Source organism: Lynx rufus, unplaced genomic scaffold (genome assembly GCF_022079265.1).
Source record: "Lynx rufus isolate CCGP_SWC_20201006 ecotype Redwood Valley unplaced genomic scaffold, mLynRuf1.p SCAF_5, whole genome shotgun sequence".
NCBI classification, from domain to species: Eukaryota; Metazoa; Chordata; class Mammalia; order Carnivora; family Felidae; genus Lynx; species Lynx rufus.
Genome location: NW_025814867.1, coordinates 38,708,198 through 38,722,699, shown reverse-complemented (window position 1 = coordinate 38,722,699; position 14,502 = coordinate 38,708,198). Strand labels below are relative to the sequence as shown.

The window sequence follows — 14,502 nt, the reverse complement described above, 5'->3', positions numbered from 1 at the left end:
CAGGAAGGACTGTGCTTATGAGAGGTCGTTCCAGCCATATCCTTATTCAGTAATTCATGTATTAAAAAGTCAAATGCCTGGGTGCTTAACCTGCCCATCATTTTGTACTTCCTCTTGTGAGAGGGGGTCAGAGTGTACTGGTTTGCTAGGATGCCATAACAAATTACCACAAACAGCTTAGGACAATGCAAATTTATTATCTTACACTTATATAGGTCAGTAGTCCAGGTTGACTCAACTGGGTTCTCTACTCTGGGTCTCACAAGGCCAAAATCAAAGTGTTGATTGGCTGGGCTCTTACAGGAAAGCTGTGGGAAGAATCCACTTCGAGGATCATTCAGGTGGTTAGCAGAATCTGTTCCTTGCAGTTGTGGGACTGGAGTCCCTGTTCCCTTGCTGACTGAAAACTGGGGACACCCTTGCCTCCTAGATCTCTCTTTGGCCCTTTCAGGTGATCTCCTCCACCTCAGAGTCAGCAATGGTGTATGCTATCTTTCTCACATGTGAAATCTTCCTGATATCCTTGGGTTTTTGTTTTTGTTTTTGTTTTTGTTTTTGTTTTTGTTTTTTTTGAGTCTCCTTTCTGCCTTCTCTTAGGCCGCATCTCTCTGACTCCAGGCAAAGAAGTTTCTCTGCATTTAAGGTCTTATGTGACTCGTTTGGATCCAACCATATAATCCAATGTAATCTACCTGTTTTAAGGTAACCTTAATTACACCTGCACAGACCCTTTTGCCATATAAAGTAATCAATGCACAGCTTCCAGACATTAGTGTATGGACATCTTTGGGGGGCATTATTCAGCCTACCACACAAAGTGATGACAGGAATGAGTGGATTCATGATATGATTTCTCTCCTCATATCTTTTTTTCCCTTTCTGTCACACATTGAGTGTTGACTCTTCTCAATATTACTTTTGTTCACTCTTAACAGTTTTGCTAATCTTCTTAGAAAACAGGAATATTCATCTGTCATTTTAAAACCTTCCTCTGCTCTCCTTAGGGTCTTGAGCCACAGGTTGAGACATGATAATATAAGACACTATTTGTTTTTATAACTTTTTGTATCAAGAGAAACATTTGTTTGTGAGGCTCACTTATTTTATGTGTACTGTGATCATGACTAACACAATTACCTCTTTCCTTACAATAGTTGCATTTAATGGGCCACAATGATATCTTTACCTCCAAGTGTTGATTTCTTGGGACCCATCCAAATTTTGGCTGCTTTATGGCTCCACTGAGCTTTTCTCTGAATTTATTTCATGATTTGTAGGTAAAACCTTGCCTACCATGCTCATTTTTAAAATGGCAAAATGCTTAAGTAATAATTCTGATTGGAGAATCCTTGTACAACAGGATGAGTCATCCTCACTCAGATATTGGGCATACTGCAAAGATTCCCCATTAAACTTCACCATGGCTCATTAAACACCATTGGTGAGAAAATTGGGTCTTTGTTAAATGTTTATGTTCTGTGCTAATGTTAAATATAGAATATTCCCATTTTAGGTACCTTTGGGAAAAATTTTAAAGTACTAGCTAAAGTGCCAGCATATTTCAGCCCATAAATTCCCAAATACAGGATCTAAAAAACACCACCCCCAACCCCAGATTTATTCTCATGTTTCTGTCTTTTCAATTTTTATGTGTCTTATTTATTTTTCTCTCCTTAATGTCAAACCTCATGATCTTCAGATTACCCTCTTATACTCTTAGTGACTTCTAAGGACCATATTTTTGGCTTTTAAGCACAAGAGGAAGTAGATTATTCTGGAACACCATTCAGCCATGTTTGAAGTCCAGGAAAAGATGTGTGATTATCAGTGTTTTTATGATGCATCTACATATTGAAGAAACAATCTCTGTCCACAAAGCACATACATTCCAAAAAAAGCACTTAAACAAATACAAATAATAATGACAGAAATGTGATTCCAGAAGTGTGCTAGTGGAGTTAATGTGAAGAGAATAATTTTCCTCATTTATGAGTTATTGGAGGGATGCCTGGGTGGCTCAGTAAGGTAAGCATCCGAGTCTTGATTGTGGCTCAGGTCATGGTCTCAGGGTCTTGAGATTAAGTCCTACCTCTGGCTCCATGCTGAGCATGGAGCCTGCTTAGGAGTCTCTTTCTCTCTCCCTCTGCCCTTCCCCTGCAAAAAAGTTATTAGAAATCCTCTTCATGTATGCTGAAAGAATTAGCTCATTATTGCATGACAAAAGATACTAAGATCTAGGGAGCCTTGCTCAACAGGAATCCAAGAAGAGAATTAAGCTCTATAGAAAATGATTTGCGGACTTTTTTTTTTCATTTCTTTACAAGGTGATGCTTAGCTAGTATCACCCTTAATGCATAGAATATAAGCTAGTCCATTAAATAAACAAATGGCTTAAGACAATGCTTCTCAAGCTTTTTATTGTCACAACCCCTATATAACTCTTCAAAATTAGGGAAGACCTCAAGGAGTTTATGTGTATTATATCTATCAATATGTACCATATTAGAATGTAAAAAATTTTAAACATATTTTGTTAATTTAAAATTATAATAATAAACTATTTACATCTTAAATAACATATTTTTATGAAAAATAAATTTCCAAAACAAAAACAATTTACTGAGAAGAGTAACAATTGTTTTATATTTTTAAATATGTGTTGTAATAGAAGACAGCTGGATTCTCACATCTGCCTCTGCATTCACTTGCACTATCCCACATCATCTAGCCCCTGGAAAATTCCACTGTACACAGATGAAAGACTAAGAATGAAAAATGCAAGTGACATTTTCATATTATTCTGAATGGTTTTGACCTTGGGGATCTTCCTGTGTAGGTCTCAGGAAGCTCCAGGAGTCCCTAGATGATACTTTGAAGACATTGTCTTCAGGCAATAGAGCTTATTTCTCCTAAGGATCCCTGATGAAGAAGACTATAATAGTGTGGTTGCATATAGTATTTTCTCCACTACTAACTCTGTACCAAAATGATATATCATACTGATGGCCAAAATAAGATTACAATGTCTTAAGGCTAAATCATTCATGGTGTTTTGTATAACTTCTAATTTAGAATTACTTCAATGAAGTAACTTCTAGTGATTAACTTTCTAGATCTAGTATCACTTCTCTGTCCTATTTCAGAAGGGTGAGGTTTTCTAGTTGTATTTCTGGGTTATGATTAGCAGAGCTTGACTGGAAAAACCAATCTGTGTACTGATTCTGCTGCTGATTCTCCACTGAGAAGGATTAGACTCAAAGAGTTCCAGTATTTCATACCTCAATTTTTCTGGAAGCTTCTCCTTGTAATCTCACTATGTACAGTATTTCAGAAAAGTGGGGAAAGTTACAGGAAAATTTCCTCCTCCATCATCCCTCTGAGAAAAAGAAAATGCATTTTCACAATACTCACTTTTAGAAAGGAAAAATGCTACCTTGTTTATGAGAATTCCAGGGTTCTCCACCTGTCAGGCCTGACGCAATTCAGCTGCACAAGCCTGAGATATTTGATTCTCCATGTGTCGGAGACAAGTGTCTTACATACTGATTTGCACAGACAACCAGAGAGATCACTCTCCAGGGAAAGCCAGCATTTTGACAAGGCTGAGTGATGACTTAGAACAACAGGGGTAGGAACTATTGTGTGGAATTGCCCATAGACCCAGGCAGATCTTGGGCCAGGTCGTTGAGAGCTGCCACATTAAAATATAATTTGAAATTTAAATTCCTTGTAAAACACCAAAAAAATATGGGTCAGAAAGCTACTAATGGAGATCCTAGGGAAAGCACTGTCACTAAATTACCCTGAAGACTTCGAAGTGACTGAAAGAGCAAGAGCATTAGAAAAGTGGTCAGTTAAAATGCTAGAAGTAAAAAAAAAAAAAAAAGGCAAAAAAGCAAAACATCTTTTAAGAGTCAGCACATGGAGGCATTGATGGGGTCAGGGAGTCACCATCTGTATTTTTATTCCCAGGTATGTTTATTATATTGGAGATGATAAAATACTAGTTTTGATGATCTAATAAGGTAATAAGGTTGTAGTAGGAGACAAGACTCTTGGTATGATGAAGAAATTAATCTAAATATCATATTACTTCACTGTTAGAGCTTTTCTCTTGAAGAATGAGAATTATATATGACCTTAACAGTTTTTCATAAAACTTGAATCATCCCGCCCCCAACCAGCAGACATTTTCAACCCTCTTTTAGCCTCTAATTTATACCTTTGTCTCCTTGCTCTTAGCAAGATCTTGCTTTCCTGAGAAGACAACTTTATTTCAACCCCTCAATTGTTTTCTGCCTTCTCTAGACCTTGATCCAGCCATTTCCCTTCTTTTTCCTCTGTCTTCAGCCTCTTTCCTCTGGCTTATTCTGCGCAGCCTATGAATTAGAAATCTAAGAGAAATCTTCACTTGGCTTTATACTCCATAGGCTACTATTTTTTTCTCTTTCCATCCCTTATCACCAGCTTCTGAGAAGTGCAGTCCACACCACTCCTCATCATTCATGCCCCCTGCTACCCCTTGGTGTTTGACTGCTACAATTATTTTCTCAGATATCTCTAATTATTCAATGACATTTCTTAATCATCCACTACTCTTACCTGGAATAGGGGTGTGTGTGTGTGTGTGTGTGTGTGTGTGTGTGTGTGTGTGTTGATCTATTTACACATGAGGTTATATGTGCTTACTTGTGTGATATCTATTATTTGTGTCCCTTACTTGACAGACAAAGTGGGTTTTTCCTCTAGCTAAAAGGTCAGGTAGGGAGAAGGTGGCCCCAAACCCCAACAGGGGTGCTGGAACTTGCCACTAAGATATAAGTGGAACTAAAGTGTGACCAAGATAAATATGACCAAAGTCAGAGGTTTAAGAAATTGGATTGTGTCTCGTCCCCTTCCTATCTACAAGGTGTCTGTCCAGTGTGTTCTCCTCATACTATCATGAGAAGGCTCATCTAAATAGGCATTGGTTTTTGGCCAGCCTTGAGCCCAGGTTGTCCTTACAAACCCAGCCAGGTGTGGGCAGAGCTGGTGTGAGTGTGTCCTCCATTGTTGCAAGAGATGGTCTCCTGGGAAGGTACATATGAGTCTTGGACGTTCTGTGTAAGATTGAGCCCTGCCAGCAAGCTAATTAAATGAGTTGTTTAAGAGCTCCAAGCTTAGCAGCAAGAGTGGGTTGCTAATTTCCTGACTCACCTATTCAACTCACTTGTGGTCCCAGCAAATATTCCCTCTTGTAGGACACACTGCCTGGCTTTATTTCGAAGCTATTCCATTTCTTCACAGGGTAGATAGGAATGTGCAAAGTAATAGCTTTTCTCTTTTGTGTGGGATATCGCTTATGAAGTAGAGTTCAGTTCTTTGTGCAAAAGGAATTGTGGGAATGTCAGAACAGTTTTGAACAAAACTGCATATTCAGTTAAAATCCTTTCCCTTCAAATGCCCTAAGTTCTCACTGGAAAGATGAGGAGTCCCTGTTAGCACAGAGGAGACCCTATAACTGGGGAGGTGGGGAGTGGAATCCCCACCTTCGTCCCTATTTGCGAGCCTAGGAAATGCTGTGGGAGTGTAGATGAGCTGCAAGTCATCTTCAGAGCTTAGAAATACAAATAACTACAGAGACTAAAGTCAACAACAGAGCTGCCATGATAGAATTTTGTAGTTTAGGAGTAAATTTACTTTTGTTCCACAAGATCCTAGCAAAAGGAATATGTTCTTATTTAAAACCCCTAACTGAAGCCTCTTTGTTTTGATGAGGGTCTTTACCCAAAAAGAAGAAAGAGGTACTTTTTCTTAGCAGAGGTAATTGCTACCTCTCCTTACTACCACTACCTGCAAAGGCTAAGGGTTGTAACAAATGTGAATAGCTACCAACTACTAGAGAATACATCTCTGCCTTTTACCTGTCATAATTAAGGACCTATGCAGCTAGAATAATGAAATTGACTATATGCCTGGTAAAATGGAATCTGGCTAATTGTCATGCCAATTCATGACATTTTATTTCTCTTGTCTCTTCTACCTCAAAGCTGGTTGTTGAGTTCAATACTCCTTCCTCTAGGATAACTTTTAGTAAATAAAAATCTATTTACAGAAATTCATGATGGATAGTTTCCACCTGATTTGTTCATGCTTAGAGTTATGTTTGGCAAATATACCATATGTGTTTTTTATGTTTCTTTTTCTCCACTCATCTCTTAACTGTAAATGTCCCCCAAGAATCTCCTATGAACTCTCTTCTTTGTCTATATACTTTGCCCAGGGACTCGGTCATTCTTATTCTTTATGTTTCATCTATGTGTTTATTAACCCCCAAATTCTTTCTTCTGCCTCAACGCTGTAGAGTTCAAACCTTTTATTTCCAGATTTCTTATTAAAATTGCCACTTGGGGGCGCCTGGGTGGCGCAGTCGGTTAAGCATCCGACTTCAGCCAGGTCACGATCTCGCGGTCCGTGAGTTCGAGCCCCGCGTCGGGCTCTGGGCTGATGGCTCAGAGCCTGGAGCCTGCTTCCGATTCTGTGTCTCCCTCTCTCTCTGCCCCTCCCCCGTTCATGCTCTGTCTCTCTCTGTCCCAAAAATAAATAAAAACGTTGAAAAAAAATTAAAAAAAAAATTGCCACTTGAAATTCCACCTGACTATTTAAGTCAGCATGTCCAAAACCAAACTTAGTGGATTCCCCTGTCTACAAACTAATTTCTCTTATGCAACCTCATCTACTAATTGTCCAGGATTAAAACCCAGAATCACTCCCTGCTGCCTCTCAAACACCAAGACTCACCAATTCTCTATCCCAAATATCTGGGACATACAGTCTCTTCTGCTGTGTCCCCTCTGCCATTGCTTTTTACTTATTCACTCATTAAAGGCTTACTATATTGTAGCACTGTCCTAAGGGCTACTGACATTCAGGGAAGATGAGAATCAATGAATAAGTGAAATACAAAGCACTGTGGTCATTGACCTATCAGAACCCAGAATGGTGGATGTATAGGGTGGAGCAGGATGTTCAGGAGTTTGTGAGTCTGAATCTAGGACTCTTCTAGTACAACCATCTCTTGCTAGAACATTTGGGAAAGCCTCCAGCCATATGTTCATTCTGCCCTCTGCCCTTCTGCCTGTGCTTTATTTTCAGAACTGAAATCAGATTGTCACTCTTCTGACTAAATTCCTTTCGTGGCTCCCTACTGCAGCAGAACAAGTGCCAAATTTCTTCACTCTACTTACAAAACCTTCCAACTCAGCTTTTGTTCCCCATAGCACTATTCTTTTATACAACATAGTTACTAACCTCACAGTCCATGAAATAGGAAAGGAAAGAACAGAAATGAAAATGCCCACTCTGCCTTAAAAATTTACCATCAGTAGCATTCCCAACCATCCTCTTTACCCCTTTGGCAATCAACTCAGCGGATCATTTTCCTAATGATTGCTGTTCACACTTTGCAAAACTGTTTAAAGTATCAAGACACTGAATGGTTTTGGTGAACACAGATAATCAGTATGTGATTATTTACTGTCCTGATGTACTCTGAGAGCTTCTGTATGATATGTGGCATATAGTAGCCATGCAGCAGTCTGCCAGAAACAAGTCCTTAGGTCTTGCTCTTAGAAACATCGGGTTCATCTTTATAGATAAGTATAATCTCAAGAGAGAATGAGCCAGGTGCTGGCCACCTCTCCCTTCACAGGAGTGGGCCATGAAACAACATTCATACATTAATGTATTCATTCACTCATTCATGCATCAAACACTTATTGAGAGTTTGCCAAGTACCCTGTGTTGCAAAGATGTGCCCTATCCCCAGGGAGCTCACAGTGTTTTCTCTGATAGGTTTTGTGATTTGATTCAAATGCTGGGATCAAAAAGGAGTGAGCCAGATTTCTGCTGAGGGATCGGGGTCCTGGGGAACACTTGAGAGGTTTTTAAAGATTGAAGAAAGTTTTATGTTGGAGTAAGAAGGTGTGTGTGTGTGTGTGTGTGTGTGTGTGTGTGTGTGTGTGTGTGTTTAAAGAAGGGGGGAATGGTAGCTCATGGATGGGAAAGAAATCTCTGCCTTGGTAAAGTGAACCAAAATGCAAAGTTAATTTAAAAAACTACATGATCTGGGGAGATTGTAGCAAGTTCAATATGGCTTGAGGCAGGCAGCAAAGGGTTGACAGGGGATACAGGGGGAGATGCTGGAAGGTAAACAAGGTGCAGATTATAGAAGACTTGTACCAAGGAGCTCAAACTTTCTCTATAAGCAGTGAGAAGCCCTGAGAAATCTCTAACGGGGGAATGACTCATTAGTTTTTTTTTTTGTTTTTTTTTTTTAATAAAGATCTAGTGTGGGTACAGAGGATTGATTTGAGAAAATGAGCATTTAATGAATTCTTTTCAGAGGTGACCACACCCAAGGATAAATACATGGCTATGCTTCAGCTAACCCTGTATATTTGTGTGTGTTTCCTCCTAGTGACTGTGCTGGCCATTTTCCATGAACTGCACGTCGACCCTGACCTATACACACTCCTGTTTGGGGAGAGTGTGTTGAATGATGCAGTGGCCATTGTCCTTACATAGTAAGTACCAGAACTGGGCCTCTGTTTTTTTGATCATGTGAAATATGCTTCTGCTTGGTGATAATTCCCAGTGGCTTTAATAGTATCTTTTCTCTTATGTCAAAGAGGTGTGGCAATTTCTAGTTTTTAAGGAATTGTTACCACAGAAGATCTCTAATAATGGGTACAATTCATTAGGTACCTAATTTTTAACACTATTAATGAGTTTCATGTTTCTAACCTATTACAAGGTACCACCCAGAGGGTAACTGTTTTTTTCCCCAGGTGCCTATATTTAGCTGGTTCACTTAGAGTTCCTAAAATGCATGTAAATGAGCTTCCTTCATTTCAAATCAACATCATTTACTTTTTTTCTTTATACATGCCATTTTCCAGATAATGGACTAATGCTAACTATTGTATTTATAGTAAGTTTGACAAATTGGAGATAGAACTTGAGAGTCAGAATACTCTTTATTTCTCAATGCAAATGTAATGTGTTATAGGAGTACACACATCTTGAAATCATCGTGTCACATGTGAAACTAATGGAGCTTCAGCTAAGCGCTAACATAATTTTCCCTTGATCCTGGAAGAATTTTCCTTTTGAGATGAAAACTAGTGCTCTTTCCTCACCTTCCCTTTAGACACTTACCATTTATATTTAGTAAATGCCACTTCGGTGGCTTTCACTATGTCAAAGGTCTCTTCTTGGTTTTTGATTAAGACCAACATTTTGGGCAACTGTCAAATAACCCAAAGGAAAACAGCTATCTGATAATTAAATGTGACAACAGGATTCAATTCAGGGTGTTAATTACTTCAAATGCATTTGAAAATGTATTGTGAAGTAACAAAGGATTTTTAAAAGTCAGATCTCACGGAGGGAAGCAGGAAATCACAGAGCAGAACGACTCTTCTGCCAGCTGACATTTCTTAAGGCTACCACCCAAAGTTGTCACTGAGCTCAGCAAATTTTAAGCAAGTGTCTCCAGATAAACTGTTATTTCACCTGGCCATTGAGAGTGCCTCTCCTGCATTAAAGGAAAATACCAGTGAGTGCAAATTAAGAGCAAAAGCCATGGCAGATTCACAAATGCTAAATTAGGATGCTTTTAAAGAAACACTGAGAGGGGCGCCTGGGTGGCGCAGTCGGTTAAGCGTCCGACTTCAGCCAGGTCACGATCTCGCGGTCCGTGAGTTCGAGCCCCGCGTCGGGCTCTGGGCTGATGGCTCAGAGCCTGGAGCCTGTTTCCGATTCTGTGTCTCCCTCTCTCTCTGCCCCTCCCCCGTTCATGCTCTGTCTCTCTCTGTCCCAAAAATAAATAAAAACGTTGAAAAAAAAAAAAATTTAAAGAAACACTGAGAACAATTAATTAGGACATCAGGAATCTCTGTCCAAGAAATACTAGTATTAAAGGAACATTTGGAATAATTTTTTTTTAATCTGCTGAGTTCCTCATTTTTGTGTCCTGGGCTGCCAAGTTGTAAAAGGCCAAGTGAAGCGAAACCACCAAAGCACAAATGCGCTTGGGAAAGAACCATGCAGCTACAACCAAAGCAAGGTTTGGCCTTTCCACTTTCAGCCCTACCATTCACAGTAGTTTTCCATTTAAAATGCAGACTCCAGGGATGAATGTTGATGCTGTTGTGCACAAGCCCAGGGGCATTTGAAACAATCTATTTATTATCTCTTTAGGTCAATACATGGTTATTACTGGCACTGCCTTTTCTACTCATCTACCCATGTGTTGCATGTCTTCTAAAGTGTTTCCCACCGTGGAAAGATCTCTTTCCTTTTTTTTTTTTCTAGGCACGGGACACTTGCCATTCTAGCCAAAATCTTAGGTTTCACAGGTTTGGCAATTTAGGTGTCATGCAGAGTGAACCCAATGAGTTCCACCTTTAAAGTAAAAGTAAAACTAAATTAGGAATACTTGACATGGAAACCTCCACACTTTCAGACCTGCAGGCTCTTTCTTCTACCTGGTGCACCTGGACCCCACTGGCCTCTTTCTGAGCTCTACTGAGTAGAATGCCCCTACGCTGCCTGGGATCCAAACTGTTTGGCCACCAGTGCCATCTGTTGCTGACCACACCCTCCACTCTGTGCAGTTTTCCACAGTGGTGTCCTCTTCACTTTGCTCACTTGCTTACTTGCTTTTTACACTTACATCACAGCACATATGACCATCTCTTTTTATATACCTACTTACACACACATATTCCCTTTCCTTTTAATGCCTCATCCCCACACTGTCTCTTCCAACTATCTTCTTGCTCCCTATTTAAAAGTTTTGCATGACTTTCAGACCAGAAGTTCAAACATTTGTTTCTTCACTTTTCTCTTCCTTCACTTTAAACCATGCACAGCACCCTGACACAACTCTCTGGCTGGTAACTCATGCCTTTACATGCACAGAGTTCACTCCTTCCCAGCTTCTGTTACTTCCTAATCAAGTCTTTCAGCACTTACCTCAGTCTCCTTCGGGAACCACTGGCCCACATGCTAAGCTCCTACTCCAGCCCTGCATGAACCTTGGTCAATTCCCTTCCAGCACAGCAGGGCAATCTTGGGTTTGAACTTATATTTGCCTTTTTAGATAGTGAGTTTTGGAAGAGCGAATCTATGTGCTTGAAATGCATATTAAAAGAACAAATAAAACTTCTTTTGTGTTTTCCTCTTATTAGTTCCATCTTTGTGTAGTTTTGAAGTTTAAGAATAGTGATACAGCTCTTCTTGTGCCATGGAAAAGAGAAGTTACACATTTTGATGTGAAGTCGAGTATAATAAAGAACTCAAATCATTGACCACTTTGGCCCTTGGCACTACCTCCAGAGCTCCTTTGGAATGGCCACATACTTTCATTTACTTTCCCATCTCTCACCACCAAATGTCCTTGTTTAAGAACTATCCTTTCCAGTTTTAGTATTTTTTAAATTTTAATTTAAAATTTTAAATTTTTAAAATTTACAGTGCTGTGCTCTAGCATTTCATTCAAATATATAGTAATTTAGCCACATTTTAGATTAAGTCAGCTTTTCTGTGCTAGTCTAAGAAGCACGTGGCAAATTATAATACTGTTTCTTAGGTTAAATGTGCTCTGAATTTCAGACAACTAATGTATAATTAAATTTGATGACCACAACTATTGTACACAGCAGCAGGTGGTGGATGGTGTCCCGAGAGCTTAAAAAGAGGTTGTCCAGAAGTGTTCATCTTAAAATAAAAGTAACTTTATTTAACAAAAATTTTTGAAATTAGCCTCTCTCTTACCCATACTGTCATTTTAAGTATGTACGGAGTGTCGTGCCCAAAAGTGTAGTACGTGGACTGGTTCATAAATGAATGAATTCCACATGATGGTTCTGCACTTCTAAAGATTGTGTAATAGTCTATGAAGAAAGGCAAAAGACATACTGGAGAGGGATGTGTGTTTTTGAATCTTGAACAAAGACATTACTTTCAGAGGCAATATGGTAGAATAGAAAGTCAAAAGAGCTGATGTCAGGCTTGCCATGAATTAGCGGTGCAGTTATTACAGTTGACAGGAAACCAACCCAAATTGGAGTAAGCAAAAAGGGAATTTGTGTTGGCTGTGTTGACTGAACGGCAGGAGTAGAAATGGCAGCAAAGGAGCCAGTGAAATGAGCAGGACTCCTTTTTTTTTTCCCCTCACTCAGCTTCTTCAGGGTTAGCTCCCTCACCTGGTCCCAAGTTGGCTGCCAGCATCTCCTAGGACTATTATCTTTCTTCAGGAGAATAGAGCAAGAATCTCTGTCCCATTAGTCCCAGTCCAAATCTTAGTACACCTGACAGATTGTGACGCCATTTCAGACCCTCTTGTGGCCAAGGAAATGTCCTGCGTTTATTGGCTCAGCCCTAAGGCATATGCGTCAGGAGTTTAAAACTGTGCTCATTTTCACCAGGAAGTGCATAAACTAAGACTGGGAAAAGGTAGGATTATTGCTCAGAGTGATATTGCCACAAAAAAGAAGTGGATGGTGCACAGAAACTAAAGAAAACCAAAACTAGAAGCCATGACAGTGACTCCATACAGCTGTGAGCTCTTCATGCTTGTTTCCTTGCCTATATCTATATACTTTACAAAATTGTTCTGAGCGATAAATAAAGCAATATAGTTGGAAAGACTATAATTCTATATAATTGACGCTATATAAAGATATATACTTATAATTTATATAACCATTTATATCAAGATCTTTCATTCTACTTACACAGATCTCTTTCATTTCATTAAAATGACTAAGGATAGACCTGCTTCTAGTGAAGCATTCCTTCATAAATACGACATTTTATGATCCAAGGAATATAGAGAATAACCATTTTCACATGTGGTTTACCCCATTAAGAGTGAGCCACTTAGTTAAAGCATGCCGTCTAAAGTTGATAAATCAAGAAATGGAGGTTGAAGTATATTCCTTAAAGTTATAAAGGCACTCAGAGCGAAAATTGATATTACTCATGGGAGTTAGTTGGAGGAGGGGAGAGGGGAAGGAAGGAATAAGTTAATGAAAATGTCACATCTCTCATAGTAATTAATGTACACTGTGTAGAGTTGACAAATCAAGAAATGGATGTATCTGCCTATCACTTAGAGTCACAGGGCAACCATCAGAAGAACTAAAACCATAAATGGTTAAAAGGAGATACTTTTGCTATGTAGAACTATGATTTATGCAAAGGGGACAAATGTAATTTAACTCTTTATTTTGCATCTTTTTATATTGAGTGTTTGTATTTGTTTGAATTATATTTATTTAAAATATTCTTTAGGTGATCAAGGTATCAAAAGCAGAAACTAGGAAAGAAAAGCAATCTATTTGATGGCAATACAGTCGAACAATTCTAGGAGGCAAGAGTCACCACAAATAAAATTAAATGATGAAGGATAAACCATGAAAGCAGTTTCAACACACAATGTTGATAGGTTGGTGGTCTTCATAACATACATGATAAATTGTAAATCTCCTTAATGTACCAAATGTATTAGTTATGTGACTTTAGGTAAACTACTTAACTTTTCTGTGCCTCAGATGCCTTGTTATAAAACAAGGCTGATAATACCACTCACCTCATTAGGTGAGATTAAACATAGAATACCAGAACAGAGCCTGGCTTATAACACTCAATAAACATTATATATTAGCTGCTGATATTACTACTGTTGTCAAACACCAATAAGGAAAAGGTAAACATGATAGAAAAATGGGCAAAAGACATAAGTAGGTAATGAACAGAAGAAACATAAATGGCTGATAACACTATGAAATAAGATCTGCTTCACTAATAACAAAGCAAATTAAACCAATAATAAGTATCATTTTTTGACAAGCAAACCTTCAGATCCTCAGATCTCATGAAAGAACAATTATACTTTGGGTAAATTGAAGTTTGAGGAAGTGAGAATCCTTCTACGTTGTTGGTGAAAGAGAAAAGTGATAGAACTTTTACAAAGGCAATTGGCATTATTTATTAAGAATCATTAGAATTTGTTAATCCTTTGATCCACCTATTTCATTTCTAGAAATTTATCTTAACAAGTAAGGGACTGTGTAACAATTTCTCCATGGAAATGAGTGCATTGATTTGAGCAAGAAGTTGTACAGAAGTTACTAGTTGGTTGAATAAATTATAATATATTCATATCATGTAATCCTTATGCAGTCATTAGAAAAATGATATATAGAGAGAATGTATTGATGTGAAAAGATGTTCACAATACATTTTTAAACAAAATAAGAAACTGTTTAAATGGAATATACAGTAAGATCTATTTTGGTTAAAAAGCCAAATTTGTGTGTGTGTGCATGTATAATTATAACGTAAAAATAATTTATAGATAAAATCGAGGTGTAAGGTAGGATCAAAGGTGATTTTCATTTTCTTCTTTTGGCTAAATACATATTTATTGGAAATAGATTAAGCTACTCATGA

General features: G+C 38.5%; 1 protein-coding gene across 2 annotated transcripts in view; it reads left to right on the top strand.

Moving 5' to 3' along the window:
* The window catches only part of SLC9A9 (solute carrier family 9 member A9), a 571,642-nt gene that overhangs the window by 198,923 nt on the left and 358,217 nt on the right, over positions 1-14,502 (top strand). For both annotated transcript variants that reach the window (XM_047098595.1, XM_047098596.1), the window contains exon 6: positions 8,459-8,564. In XM_047098595.1, coding sequence (XP_046954551.1) covers positions 8,459-8,564 — 106 coding nt within the window. The remainder of the gene's footprint in view (positions 1-8,458; positions 8,565-14,502) is intronic.